This window comes from Agrilus planipennis, unplaced genomic scaffold, assembly GCF_000699045.2.
Source record: "Agrilus planipennis isolate EAB-ADULT unplaced genomic scaffold, Apla_2.0 scaffold50, whole genome shotgun sequence".
In the NCBI taxonomy this organism is placed as follows: domain Eukaryota; kingdom Metazoa; phylum Arthropoda; class Insecta; order Coleoptera; family Buprestidae; genus Agrilus; species Agrilus planipennis.
The window spans coordinates 667,488-683,467 of record NW_020438881.1 but is presented as its reverse complement, the minus strand read 5'-3'; the positions used below and the strand labels follow the sequence as shown (position 1 = coordinate 683,467).

Genomic DNA, 15,980 nt, shown 5'->3' with positions numbered 1-15,980 from the left:
TTGTATTTTTTTCATTAATAATAAAGTTAATTTTTCCAAAAATTTTTAATGGGGTAGCAATAATTTTTCCCTGCGGGGGCCACGTGCGGCTTTCCTGATAATGCGGCAAGGCGTTATATACCCTTTCCATGCCTAAGGGGCAACCTCATTGGGCCCACAAGAAGTAGTGTGGCTATCCACTTAGGGATCCTACCTGAACCCCCCTCAAAATTCTAGTGGGGATAAAAACAACTTTCTTGATCACTTTAACACCAGCAATAAGTAATTAATAAACTTAATTATAAAACATAATTCATTAGGCATAATTGTCATAATTGCCATTTGAAAACAACTGTTAACAGGTTATACGCCCGTACTTACATTCTTTTGTATTAATTGCAATTAAGTATGTAACGGGTAACAGACATCGAGTAGGGATGCATGGGTATAAGTAAGTATAAGTCTTTATTAATAAATCTTTAAAAGACCTTAAATCAGAACTTATCCTCATTAATAGTAAATCCGTTATTAATAGCAGCTTAAATGAACCAACACAAAAAATCAGTACTAATCTTTGTTGTTATTAGGATATTTCATTATTGATGACTTTATAAAATCAGTCTCCTGAAATGTAAAAGAAAATATTTAAATATATAGGTTCAAGTATTAAATTAATACTTCCACGTAATGAGACAGAATATAAAAAAAGAAATTAATTCTTATGTAAATTAAAGAAAACAACTTTATTACAATCAAGAATATTGAAATCCTACATGCTTAAAGCATTATATTACTTAACGATAAATAGAGATACAAAGGATATAAAAACCTGATTATTGACCGAACTTAGAAGGTTTCAGGCTTAAATTTACCTATAATAATAGAAACATTTGATGCTGTAACATTAATATAATTATAATTAAGGTTATTTATGATGAATAATAAAGCTGTTTATTGTTACGATTGGATGGAAGACATTAGATCCCAGAAAAAGATAAATAAATCTAATTAGATCTCTGCAACACTCTGTAGATCTGCATTGTAGGAGATGAAACAATCATCAATTGTACATTTGTGGATTTATTTAGAGATTTTCTTAGAACTAGATAGATTTATCAACATACTTGTTAATGTATATTGCTCTTAAAAAATAGACGAGATAGGTTGGTAGGACACTTTCTCAGGCATGAGTCAGGGACATATCAGAGGCACAAACAGGAGTTAAGAGGAGTAGAGATAGACCTAGATAGACCAAATAGTTAAGGAAGATTAGCTCAGGATAGAAATAGGATAGAGTGGAGGTGCGTGTCCAACCAGTCTTAGGACTGACGACCTTATGATGACGATGATCATGAAGTTATGTATAATATAATATACAGTAATTGTTATTGAAATTCACTTAAACAGATTTTTTTGAAGTGAAACTTCTTTACGCACGGTACGGTAAGTTCGTTTCATGCGAGTTGCTATGTAACGAAATCATGCAACGGTGTCTCGTAGTGGGGATCGCTTGAGCCGTGAACGCGCTTCAATGCAACGTTCGTTACAGACAACTCCGGCATGTATAATGTAAAATTTAAATTCATAGTGGACAAATAATACCATTAAACCAATTCCTTAAGTTTTACTTCAGTAGCGTTTTGTATAATTACACGTTGTATTATTAAAAAACTTTTTTTTTTACTGTTTGATTTTAATTTAGCGACGGATGATTAGGCAGACAACTTGTTTGTCGTCCCGTGCCAATAGGGATCTTTTGAGCTTTACACCCGATTCATATACTATCGGACACGGCCCAATCTTGGTCAGATTAAAGTATCGTTTGACTAATTGTAAGAGAAATACCGTGGCGAATTGACTGGACCGTGACGTAACCGACAGTACGAATCGAGCTTTAACTTAAGCGTTATGTATCATATAATAAGATATGGATGTGTTTTTGTTTTATTCTTCAGTTTCTTAGTGTTTAGTTATAACCAACGACAAATGTCACTATTGTTAAACAAGCCACCCACACCGTTAAATGCCTTTTGAGCAACTAGTGTTCATACTCCGTGTATACTAACTTGTATTGTATCATACGTATGCGCCAATGTGTGTATGGATGTTTATATGTACAAACACCCATCCAACAAGTAACAGGAAGTAATTTATTAGCACCGAGAATAAACTGCATTACCTAGTTCATTCATATCACGTCGAACTCGGTAAATGTTTTTACTTTCTTCCAATTAATTTCAAACTTTCTGTTTCACACCTAAAATAGTCTACTCGTTTAGTGTATGCTAACATTATGGTCATTAATATTAACTAACATTCTGATAGCCCCAAATGGGCATACTTTCAGATGTGTGTAATGAAACCAAAATTGTTCAATACTATTTGGATGGTACGATTAAGTTTGTCCCAATTTAATATAGAATATAACCAAAAAGGTAATAAATAAATATATCTATATTAAATTCACGAAATAATACATAGTAATAAATAAATAGTATCAGACTGTTATCACTACCAAGCGTCTAAATCATTCTACATGTATTTTGGGTTCAACATGAATCCGAGCAGCATAACGTTGTCACATGCAAGATTGGTTTGGTATTTCTAAGGTAATATTATTTGGAAATGGCCAAGAAATGACAACACAAACGAAACTATTCAGATAAAACTCCCTTAAAAGTTGGCAACAGAGCCAACTAAGATTTTCTTCATAAGCTGTAATCACTCAGTGATAGATAACATAATAATAGTACTTGTAACACCAATTAGGAGAAAATAAACCAAAGTATTAATTTATAGGAAATTGCATGTAAGCTGGATTAGACTTAAATGTTAAGAACAGACGTAAAACCTTTTTATAAGGCTTTTCTACAGATTTAAAAGCTCCTTCGGTTAATTATAATGCATATTAGAAGTGATACAGTTTTTTTTTGGAAGATGGACTGCTGTAATTTGAGTCACAAAAAACTGGAGATTACCATGAAGATATGAATATCAATGTTTTTGAAAAGTGGTTTGAGTCCATTCTTTCCAAACATGTGCCTAATTCAGTTGTAGTCATGGACAATGCACCCTATCGCAATCGTCGTATGGAAGGTTTACCAACATCGACATGGAATAGAAAGAAACTGTAAAACTAGCTAACTTCAAAAAATATACCATTTGAAACAACAATGCTTAAAGCAGAATTGTTAAGTATGGCACTCGCGTCTATAAATGTGATGGTTGAATCACTTATTGTACAAATGAAAAGCAATGAAAATAGTGATGATGATTTTTATAGATACAGTTGATTTTTGAGTCATCCTTCTTTCCTTTTTCACGTTGCACCACACTTTGTCAAGAAAACCCTGGACCTTGACGCCCATTACTACTGTTCAACTATATCTACAACGTACCAAGCCATCCTGTAGGAGTATAAATATTGAACACAGAACTGATAGACCCAAATCTAAGGAAGACTAAAAGATAATGACGAACTAATTTCAAAAATTTAATAGTTTTCGTGGTTCTTCTACGTACTATGTGACGGAAAGAGTAATTCCGGCGTAACCAATGGAGATATACCAATATTCTTATAATAAAAACGTTTTTCGTGTTGCGATCGTGCTGCGAAAACGTTTTGAAACGTTTTGTATTGAAATAGATAAGTTCAATGACTATTTCGGTAACGTTATTACAATCCCATAACGTTCCCTCGTCAGTATGTGATACAAAAAGAATGCGGTTCAGAAAACAAGCCAAGTTGGCAAGAGAAATAAGTAGACGTGTAAGATACGGCAGAGAGGAGGGCGAAAACACAAACACACACGAACGAATATACAAACATAAATACGATCACAAAGTGGGGCCTTACATGATTATCTGTTGCTTTGTAGTCAGGCAAAAAAGCCAAGTGCCAATCAGCGTCAAATATTTGAAACGAGTGCTACGGATAAGTCGCGACAGTGAACGTCTGGAACGGTTCGAAAGAAAGCGCAGCATGGTGAATATGTCAGATGTTGTTTGAGTAAACCTTCTTATGAAATGACACTCAAGTCTCGAGGTCTACGAAAAGCGGACAGTGGGTCATGTGCTGCCACCGCCTCTCATCCTGTACAGCCTCCCCAACGCGCTTCCAGAATCAACTGACTGGTTGGCGGGCCAGAATCCGAGGAACATTCACGAAATTGATACTCGGAAATATGATCAAATAAGACAGCACAACGAACCCAAATAGGAAATAAAATGGCATTAGGTACATTCCATTAGAATCTCATAGTTCTGACGCAATAGATGATTGTTACAGTAATATTATTTTATCCTGTTCATCACTTGACTTATTCTTAGTCAAAGTTGATAGAGAGTGTACTATGTCTATCTTTGTTGTAACCACACTGAGAAGGTGCAGTGGAAACGAAACGTAAGCTTTTGGACCACTGTGTCCATATGAGGTTAATAATACCTAGACAGTTACTTACGATATTACAGACAGGCACTTCAATTTTATTTGAAGTAAGTAGATATAATAATTAAAATATAAGGCGAGAGGTAGAGAAATAAACACATTCGTTTAAAATAAAGATAATTGCAGCAAAAACGAATGTAGCAGATGATAACTAAAATAATTAAAAACTGATCATCATCATTATTAAAGACTATTTGACAAACACTTCCGCTACTTTTAGTTCTGAGTCAATTTTTGCATTTCCCTAAAACTAGGACAATATCACATTCCCAACTATAGTTGGGACGTTTAAAATTGACATAGTCCTCAATAAAAGTGTCGCATTTACTTTCTTCTTTGGACTTGCTAACTAGATTAAAGAAATTAGAATTAAATAGATAAATAGATCGCCTAATTTTACTCACGATAGATGTTAAAGAGAATATCGTCAACATGGAAGAGAGATGGCAGGTAGTAATTGCAGCGGACACTAACAAAGAAAACGAAATAGCACTACACCGATTAATGTGTAACAGAAAGAGATGCAGACAAGCTGTATTTGAGCATGTTGCCAGCATCGGACTCTAAGAAAGTTCAACATTCTCAGCAATTTAGGAAAGCAAGATGCTTGTTTTAAGATATAATTCCAACCATGCAATTATAAGGCCGATCCTGATCTTTTGCGTACCTAAGCAACATCTAGCAGCTGCACCGTTTACTATTATTCGGTTATCTCTTTTCTCTTTGTTTGTACTACTCATGAAGCATTTCCTAACTGAACAAGGGCGTGTTCGAAACGCAGCAAATGACTACAGTCCTAACTTGAAACAAGAAATAAGATACGTCCATTCTCACAAATAAATAATTTGAATCGATAAAGCTTTCAAGTAATGTAACTCCAATATTTAGAAATAATAATATAAAAACACTTGGAGTCTACAAATAATTATAGTGGTTGTAATAAATAATTTGTAATCTCCAAGTGTTTTTATTTTATTATTTTAATCAATAATTTATTTCGGACTTCGTCAGTTTTGATCTCCCCAACTATACTTCCTAATAATAATGTAATCTAGGTCTTCTTCTACTCTCTTTTCTATTTCTGCTTCTAATACGTCTAATAATTAGTCTTTTATATCTCAGAAAGTGTCGTATCATCATCGTCCTATATCTTCTTTTCATTATTACCTTCCATATCACATATCTGTCTCCTACGTTTACGGATACCTGTTCATTTCTAAAATTTTCTCTTTACGAATGAAAGAGCAGCATGATAAATATGTCAGGTATTTTCATCATCTTAAATGCTTCTAACCATTCACTTTCCGCTGAGTTCACCATCTACACAATCCTTGTCGAATTTGTAAATTAACCGTCCGGGTAAACTAATAAAATAAAATCTATTTTTTATTTAGTTTTATTAAACATTTAGTAGATAATAAGTGAGCTTTTTAATTTGAGTTTAACTTTTCTATTTGTGGATTACAACTAACGCTTATTTTGAACAAGTCTCTTCCTTTCTGGCCCTTCACGTAGGAACACCTACCATAAGGGAGATATCCGTCACTTTTAGTTAAAAAAATTTGAAGAATACGGGAATCGATTTACCGAGTCAAGACAAATTAGAGAAACTTTTACTCGCTCTATTTTCGGACTCCAAAAACTACGTTGCCGATAATTATACGTTCGTTTAGTTTTAATTACTTAAAAGAAAGAGAAAGCAATTACATAAAGGTATTTCTTCGAAACATCTGTTTTGCAAAAAATTATAACTACTTATCAGAACTCACATCCATTTATATTTACATTACATTCATTAAAATTAACCCCTGAATGTTAAATTGGTATCGTTATATTATCATCTACAGGTACTCATGTAATTAATAATAATTAAAATTGTGGCGCCTGTTTTATAATTGAAAGCAGACACAGGAGTAAAGAGGAACAACAGAAGAAGGCGTAGATTAACCTATAAAGTTTTTGCGAATAGTTTTTCGGGAATTGCAAGGGTTGACTCACGATAGTAGTAAAAAGTGTGTGCCCAACGAGTCTTGGGAGTGACGCAATTACACCTGATATAATTGGACGGCGAGTAAGCCGAAGAAGATCAATGAATAGATTGCTTTCAATTAACCTCATGAAAAATATGATTTATTACCTACCGTGACCATCCGGAATTTTGTGTCTTCGACCTAAATTTAACGGTACCACCTGTTAGAAGATGAATTACGAGAACGTTTAGAGCAAATGTATAAATATCAAGTACCGATCATAAATTAGAACGTCAGTCGTCCTTTAAGTCCACGAATGTGCACAGTTTAAAAGAATTGGCTTGCGGTTGCGGACGATTAAATTTTAACTGCCGCCTAGGCGTCACCGGGCGTCACTAGGCGTCGTTTAGCGTCTAATGCATTATTTGACATTATTTCTTGCATCTTTTTCAGCACATTAGGTATTTTTAGATTATGGTGATGATAATTTTCATATCACCGTTTTAGTTAGTTACTTGTAACCATCAGTCTATAAAAGTCTTTTAAATTTCCACCACCCCTTTATAGGAAACAACAAGAGAAATGTGAACTCGCCTTTTCCCCTATAATACATAAGAAGAAGAGTATGTAGTTTGACAGAAATAAAAGGGTATCTAGCACTATAGGTGTCATGTGTTATCCAGACATAGGAACAAAGAACACTTATTCCAAGGACATTCCTCTAGATCCCTTTCTTCAAACAGTGGTAAATTTTCTTTTTTATATGTTAAAGTATAGTAAAGCAAACTGAAAATTTCAAATACTAAAAGTGTTTTGTTCTGTGAAAGGGATATATTAAAGTTGCTTAAAATATTTTAACTCATAAATCCACCGAAAGTAATAATTTTTCGTTTAATCTTGCGCATTTCGTCTTGGTGTTCCATATTCGGTCTTGGATTTAATCCTGATCTTGTTCATTCAGACCATGACTGCAAGACGAAGACGAATTTTGATCATTACTACATATATTTCCATTTATTTCATACTCCTGCGTCTTTTATTCATTTATTTCTATATTCTATCACAGTTCCAGCAAAAGGCAAATGATCTAAATCATTCGTTTCTACGCTGGCTTGTGGTTAGTGTAATTTGAAGGCGATGAGACTCTTCATAGCTAAATAATTAGTAGATTTTAAATTTCGGACAGGGTTTTGAACGACCAATAAAATTACAAAATGGGACTCTTCGTGGCTATGCCCGGATTAGTAGGTTCAATTTTATACTTACATATTTTCGTATACGTACTCGTGCTTACGGAATACTTCAACATCTCTTTTTGCGTTATTCTGTTTAGATCTCTGTATCTTAAACGTACGCAGTAATCCCTTTATTTATCTGCCCGTACGTCCGTTTTTTCCTACAAAATCTTGTATCTAATTTCTCGTTTAGTTTATGTCCATCAGTTTATTAATTTAAATAAAACGGTACACAATATATGTTTCGGTTCCTCATTCAAATGACAAAAACGGATCTCAATTCCGTTCGATTAGTTTTCATCGATAACATTAAGAGATAGAGAAGAAGAACTAAACATTTGCATTACGGAATCCTAATTAACATTAAGCTCTTGGATATGGTCTGGATCAGTGTGTTAACATCTGCAAGTTCTTGCGAAGGTAGATTTACAATGTAATTCGGTGTGACTATCTAGTCCGATATTACAGCATTCTACAGCTAACTGATCTTTCAAACGTCAGATTAAGGGGTGAAACTAACTAACGCACCTGATGTAAATATCTTGAATGTTGATGTCGTCCACAGATAAGCTGTGGCAATGGCTGTGGCCGAAGGTATGTCGGGAGAATCACTTACTATAATAATAATAATAATAGGCTAACTTGAACTAAGTGCAACAAATACAACAGGCACCACATACACTCTGCTGTTGAATGGTTTACAATCAAAAGACAGTTAGGAGGAAGAGGAATAACTGATATTAAAAATCTACATTACAAACAGATTATTAATTTGCGGTCATATTTTAGAGCAAGAAGTGCTGATAGTCCATTACATATTCAATTTACGCCATTTCAACCTTTGGTACATCACTGTACCTTAATGATGCAGATTTTAATCTTCAGGACAAAATTATGAAAGAAAAATTCGAGATTGAAATGTGGAAATCTAAAGTGCTTCATGGAAAATATCGAAACCAACAACAGCATGAACATATAGATAAAGAAGCTTGTAATATATGGTTAAAGTTAAGGAAATATATTGTCAGAAACTGAGGGATTCATGAAAGCGATTCAGGACAAAATAATAAAAACAAAAAACTATGAAAAATATATTATCAAAAATTCCAAAATTTCATCGGACACATGCCGAGAATGCGACACATCTCGCGAAACGAAAGGCACAATAATGTTACTAAACAGATACAATCGCTGTTAGCCAAAACGTTTAAACCTCTATATCAGATAGAGCCGTACTATAAATACAAATCACAAAATATATTAGAACAGCACTTAGCCAATCTTTATTGGGATAGAGACATAATTACAGACAAAATAGTTAATCATAGCAGACTTGACTTTACACTAATCATTAATGAAACTGAAACAACCTACCTAATAGATGTTGCTGTACTAAACACTGAAAATCTTAAGCAAAAACATATTGAGAAAATTCAAAAATATATTCCTTTGGCTGATGAAATAAAAGAAATGTGGAATCAGAACACAGTTGGAATTATTCCAGTAATAATATCATCAATAGGCGTTATACCTAAATCATTACACACTAGCCTAGGCGAGTTGAAACTGCATAAATCTTACGTACATAAGTCTACAGAAATCAGCAATCCTTGATATATGCGGAATAGTACGCAGAATTCTTAACAATACTGATATATCCCCCTTTTCAGAAAACACAACAGGTAAAATTGGATGCAGAGTTTTTAATAATCACCGATCATATTTCAGGGCAAGAAATACTGTTAGCTCTATAAAATTTAAGAAAAAAAAATTTCATATCCCAAAAGATGTGAGTGAGGTTCTTTGGCATTAGCTCGTCTTCTCTTGCTCAAAGCTAACCAGTGAAAACTGAGAAGACTAGGAAAATAATAATAATAGAATGCCAATGTTTTAATTGTAAGGAATAGCACAATACGCTTTAGTTTAGTTGGTATATTTAGATATTCCGTTTTGGATAAATACGTATAATAAATTGATAAACAATAATTATTGAATACAGATTTCGGTTTCGTTCGTTTACCTTGATACGTATTTCGTTCTGAAAACGTTCCTGACCTTAAGTAACAAACCCATTACGTTAACGTATCCATTTATTCTTTACGCATATTATTGTTAGCACACGTTTGAGAAGTTATATGATGTAGTTGTTGCTGCCAGTCATCGTGGATATGACAAATTCTTCGGCCGAATATCGCCAATTTGCGTAAAATCTTGGACATGCTACGTTGTCGTATGGAAAGAAGCCAAGTCCAAATTACCCGACAGAAATCCTGCAGCCGAATGTCACACAAAACACCTATGCCACGGACATGCTGTCGCATGTCCAAATTCTTCGGAATATTTCTGAATCATTCCGATGACACTGCCTTCGAATTCGTTACTAAAAATAATATGATCACGTTCTAAATCGTTTAAGAACAGCATGGAAGAGATTCTTAAAATATACCTTTGTTGTCAAAGCAGTCTACTGAAGGAACTTTTTGGCTTATTTCTGATTAGATTTACTATTTTATCCCAACTATATGCTCTTAGTTTAATAATTGTTTCTTATTTTACGAAAATTTTTAAATGTTGTCAATACCTACTGAGTTACAATCGTGTTTTATTAACATAGTATCAAATGAATTATACTTCATTTGTTTTTCTAGCGATGTGCCCCTTCCAATGTCTTGGATGCGCACTGGTAAAATCGTAGATAGGGAGAAAAAAGCTCATTATACTCTCGACTCTTGTTCATTAAGCATACTGTTTCATACAGTACCTGCCAAAAGTTTTGTTCAATCATCAATAGTAGTGCGAGTCGAAAACAAGTGTTAAAGCCTTTAATATGTCTTCAAATATAAATAAACATCTTGTTGATATTTTCAGTTGTAAATGATACCAATAACAGCACATTTGAGCAATACAATTGTAGTGGATAGAATGGTCAATTTTTCCGTGCAGTACTGTACGGATTATACGCTCCTCATCGGTTAAGAGTTGTCTCCTTTCTTTTCTGGCCTAGTGCTGTTCTTTTCTACTTTGCGCCGGTCAAACTGAAGGTCACATCGCTACAGAAACTAAACGAAGTATANTGGAATTTGCAGAATTTCAATAAAGATTTCGTTGAACAGTTTGAAGATTCAATGAATCCTAATTATACAACTTGATTCCTAACAAGCGTTCTTAACTGTTTACTTGTTAGGTAAAATTGTCATGTTCAGATTTTAATTGATTTTACAATGAGTAGACGCAAAATTTGAATAAATTAAAGACGCATCATTAAAAATACATATTTAAATTTAATTTTAATTGGCCAGACTATCACAATACACTATTTCTTAGAAACTGGATTCCACGATATTTTTAGTTCACCAATTTCGTTTATTTGCATATATTTTTTGTTGACTCAAAAATGTAAAAACATACAAATTACAATAAGGTATACCCAAGTTTTTAACTACAATAATTATTATTTTTCATAATTTCTTCGTAAAGTAGACTGTAGACATTCATAAATAAATAATTTGGATACGTCGGAATGAAAGAAAATTCATGACATCTGAAATGTTCTTTTATTTGTTTTTTAGGTACGGTGAATGCAAATGGCGAAACAAAGAGGCAGAGGACATCGTATACGAGATACCAAACATTGGAATTAGAAAAGGAATTCCACTTCAACAGGTACCTGACGCGAAGGAGGAGGATCGAGATTGCCCATGCACTGTGTCTGACAGAAAGGCAAATAAAGATCTGGTTCCAAAACAGGCGAATGAAATGGAAAAAGGAACACAAAATGGCCAGTATGAATATCGTTCCTTATCACATGTCCCCTTACGGACATCCTTATCAATTTGATTTGCATCCTAGCCAGTTTGCGCACCTTGCTACTTGAGAAGTTTACATGTGATGTGTTTTATTTCGTAGGTATTTCATTTAAGTCATTTTCTTTTTATTCTCTAATGTTATTTAATTATTATTTCTGCGATAAATACACGAAGTACGTACTCTAAGAAATTAGATCAAAATGTTTATTTTTTAAGTAGAACCTAATTATTTTATTGCATGTTATTACCTGATAACGAGCATGGCGTTTTGCAAAGCTTTTTCAGCACATACTTGCGATTGGCTTATTTATTTATTGTCTTAATTACATAAAACAGACACCAGAAGTTTATTACTTCCTCATATCGCAAAAATTTGTAGATAAATAGAAAAATATCCTAATAATTGTTATTTATTAATCATTCGTTCTATTACCCAAATTACGTAAATTTATGCAAAGATTTGTATAATGTGCTCGAAAATATTAATGTACTTATTTGATTAAAATTAAAATTAAGAGGAATACCTCTGTTCGGTTTCAATGTATTGGTTTTTGTATATTAAAATCCTTCGGGTGGTGGGGGATCGAAAGAGGAGGTCTCCCCCACCACTGTACCATAAAAAGTTCGTGGCGGTCTCACCCCCATAANCGACGAGGCCTCTTTGTTATATCTAAGGAATATTCTCTGGCCCATAGCGTTTCAAAGGATCTCCGAATGAGCCGTGGTATCGCGTTCGATTTGACAGTTTGGAACATTTTGAAGACCAAGTACAGACTATTGTGTCTGCCTGACGGACGACGCAATAACTATTACCTAGTTTCAGGTTTTGTTCAAATGACCACCCTCTTTCGATCCCCCACCTCCACCCGCATGAATATAATTTTTTTATTGAATTTTATTTGAATTATAGTGTATGAAAATTGTCAAAATAATCAACTTTCAACCCTATAACTTTTTATGAGGGTGAGACCGCCGCAAATTTTTTATGGTACAGTGGTGGGGGAGATCTCTTTCGATCCCACCTACCCCCACCCCTTCGGGCCGTCATCTAGACATTTACCAAAATCGTTATTAAGCGTGTGTTCGGAGCATAATCCAGTAAACCTTGTATTACGCATTAAAATATATATATCTGAAGTTAATTATTTAATAAGAGAACTACTTATTATCACATAAAAATGATTCTTTTCGAATTGGTCATGCACCTACACGCATTCCTTTATTTCAGATTTCCATTTAGCGTCATTGCAAGACGAAGGGTATGCATTCCACCAAGCGATGGGTATGGGCGGTATGGGGCCCATGCAAAGGGGTCTGTACGCGTGCGGCAGTCCCTACAGCTAGCCATGGGCCTCCTACAACGGGGACTGCGGACCGTCCTAAATGGACGTCCACCCATCTTATCGGATCTTAAAATGCAGTCCTCGGCTAGCGATACCCTGACGAATGCTAATCGCTAAACCACAAACTTTTTACAGTGGAATTCGCTAGTGTTCGACATGATGCATCGCTAGTTAATAAACCAGTGCCAATCTCATGACTCAATACATACCTCCGCTACCAAGTGATAGGATATTATTATTTATTAGTTATACTAATCGAAGGCGTTTGCTGCAAAATTTCTGTCATCTGATTATTCGGTACGTAAGTAGGTAAATTAATTTTCTGCGAAAATCATTGCCAATTTCGCACAACACTTATTACAAATTAATTAAATTGTGGGTAATCAAACCGTTACAATTTTACTGGGAATGATTTTATTCACATGTTTAAACAAACGCTGCCGCCTCCGGTTAAAAAATTTATTGTTTTTGAAATAAAATAACAGTTCACAGTGCAATATACCCACATGCAATGGGTACATAAATTGCTGGTAGTTCAAAATATTAAATCTTATCAGAAACCCGTTGTGAAAATTGATTTATTCATGAATTAAACAATTCAAATTTTAAGTAGGCTCAGTAAGTGTCGAAATATGCAGTTTTAGTGGCTGTGCACCCGAAACATTAAAAAAAAATTATAAATAAAATGGACAAGTACAACACGATTGTAATGAAAACTTACAAAGCAGTGACAGTGTGATTATAAATGCTAGTGTTACGAAAATGTACATATAATTATATTTAATATTGTTCAATTTCCTGTTTGTATATATTGCCAGTATGTACGAAATTTATTGTCATTATTATTGTACACATACCCAGTGCAGAATTTGAAGTATATTAATTGGTTAAGTTCAGCACAAATACATACATTCATCAGTTATTATGTTATCACAAGTGTAAGAAATAAATTCGATAATTAGATCCGTTGTTATTAGTATTTATCTTATTACTAAGAAGACTAGAAACGACTAGAAACTAGATAGGGACACGAGTCGTAACTTCTGCTTATTGGACTAATAGACGCATTCGTTTCTTTTCTTATTACATTTTTCAAAAATCGGTTATGTATATGCGTTCTTGTCGCAAACCAACACATCCTTTGATTATACGTGCATATCGTAATAATATGACAACTGATAATAGATTCGTTGGTTTCCTTGCTTTACTGCAACTTGTGCGTACGGATTTTCCAAAAGTGTGTTGTGCGTGACAAGAAGACATGCACACAATTAATTTTTGAAGTATTAACGTTAAGTGAAAATGACAAACGAAAATACTTAATACTGAAATTGTCACCGTGAAGTGACTCCAGCATTTTGTATCCTTTATTATTCATTACGATTTTCAGAACTATTCGATTTGGGTTTTTTCTCGTACTTCTAGTCTTCTTGCTAGCAAGGTTTTCTTACAACACGATGCATCTATCAGAAAACGGTATCCTGTGTTTTTAAGGAATATTATTATTTAATTTTTAGTCTGATGAACAATAACCGAATGTTCTTAACAGTGAAATTAGTTGCATTAACTTTCAAACGTTAATAGAATTATGATTTGGGCTGAAGTCCCGTGGTCTAAATGGTTAGGTCCAAACGCTTCGTGGCTATCTTCAGCAGTACTTCCTTATAACATGGGCGAGTCATTGCCGCAAAGATAAAACCTTCATCTACAGTTTTTATGAAACGTCTGGACTTAACCACGGTCCTTCAGCCGGAATGATAACTATCCATGGATTCCGAACGTGAAAGCGTTTGGTTTGAAAGATTAAAATGCAGACAAATCTTAAAATTTCTGGGAGAACTGAATAATGCGATTCAAACCATTTTCGAATTAAATTCCGGAACAAAAAGTATTTCTTACACTTGCTGTGTGAAAATTGAAATCATGTAGGTACCTACTTGTGTTAACGTAAATTGTCACGCAACTCTGAATTTTGTCACGCCGTACTATTAATTGAAAAGGTTGGTATAAAATTGTATTATATGTATAGGCTCTCGCATTGTTTTCCCCTTTTTTTGTTTTTCTTTCTATTATTTATAATACGTTTCTCATGTTCAGTATGAGTGAATTTAGGTTAGAATATGAAGTATATAAATTTTACTGTTGTAATTGTCCAAATAAATGTACTGTATTACAGAAAGTCTGTTTCCCATTTTTACCATGCCTTTTATTGACAGCAACGTAAGTATTTATCTGAATAAGATCATTACAGAAAAACTAAACAAAATTAAATTTTTGGTCCTTGGTTTGTCGAAAACTTCATGTGTGGATCACGATTATGCCCTTTTTGGTTGGACAACCAAAGTCGAGTTGTACAGACAAGAAATTGAAATAATAAGAAGGGAAGTAATTTCGGAAAACTTGTGATCATTAGTTTATTTCTGTTAATTAGTTACGGTAGTTATAATCCAGACTTTTTCCGAGCTGTTTTTATTTCCTTCTTTCTCGCCAAAAGCATCTTCAGTAGCGACATCGCTGATGGTCCATTATGACTTATTAATTGCGACTGAAGCCATTACCGAAGATGTCGTTAACAAGAAGCAGTTTATTTAAATGTATAATTGAGAAAAGCGGCTTAAAATTTCTTTGAGGTGTTGATCTCCATGAAATTATTTTCCTTTTGTATTTGTTCCATGCTTATATATTACATCGTACACATACAATAGGTATAATTTTCTGTGCGATCATTTTGATAGCCTGGAAACAAACGCGAACTATCTAAAAGGTTTACAGTTCCATGTGGTAAGGATCATTTTATTTTCACGTATCAATTTCTGTTGGTCACGTAGATGTCTTTAACAGGACCTCACCGAGCTTTACGAAAACCGTGAACTATCTGTGTAGAGGGCGACTCACTACTCATCGTCTAACAGAATTTATCCATATTATTATTAATATAGTGTTAGTTTGTTTATGACTTGTGCAAAGACGACAGTGAATGGTAAGAATATTACAATATACGATAATAAAATTTATAAAATCTAGCATAATACTCACTCACATACTATGAGACAATTTCACAATTATTTATGAATCATCATGGTCTTTTGGTCACTTTTACGTAATACCTACCAAATAATATTATGTTAATATTTGCATAATATCTAGAGACCTAAAGGGGTTCGTTTGTGAGGTTTTATTCTTGAGAAATTAATAAATAT

At 33.8% G+C, this 15,980-nt stretch overlaps 1 protein-coding gene across 2 annotated transcripts in view; it reads left to right on the top strand.

Annotated features, from left to right (window-relative positions):
• The window catches only part of LOC108734872 (homeotic protein Sex combs reduced), a 98,164-nt gene extending 83,187 nt beyond the window's left edge, over positions 1-14,977 (top strand). The window contains exons 2-3 of one of the 2 annotated variants that reach the window (XM_018466588.1): positions 11,201-11,537; positions 12,666-14,977. In XM_018466588.1, coding sequence (XP_018322090.1) covers positions 11,201-11,505 — 305 coding nt within the window. In that variant the 3' untranslated portion in view covers positions 11,506-11,537; positions 12,666-14,977. The remainder of the gene's footprint in view (positions 1-11,200; positions 11,538-12,665) is intronic. The other variant, XM_018466587.1, reaches the window with a different exon arrangement.
• Positions 14,978-15,980: the final 1,003 nt, after the last annotated feature.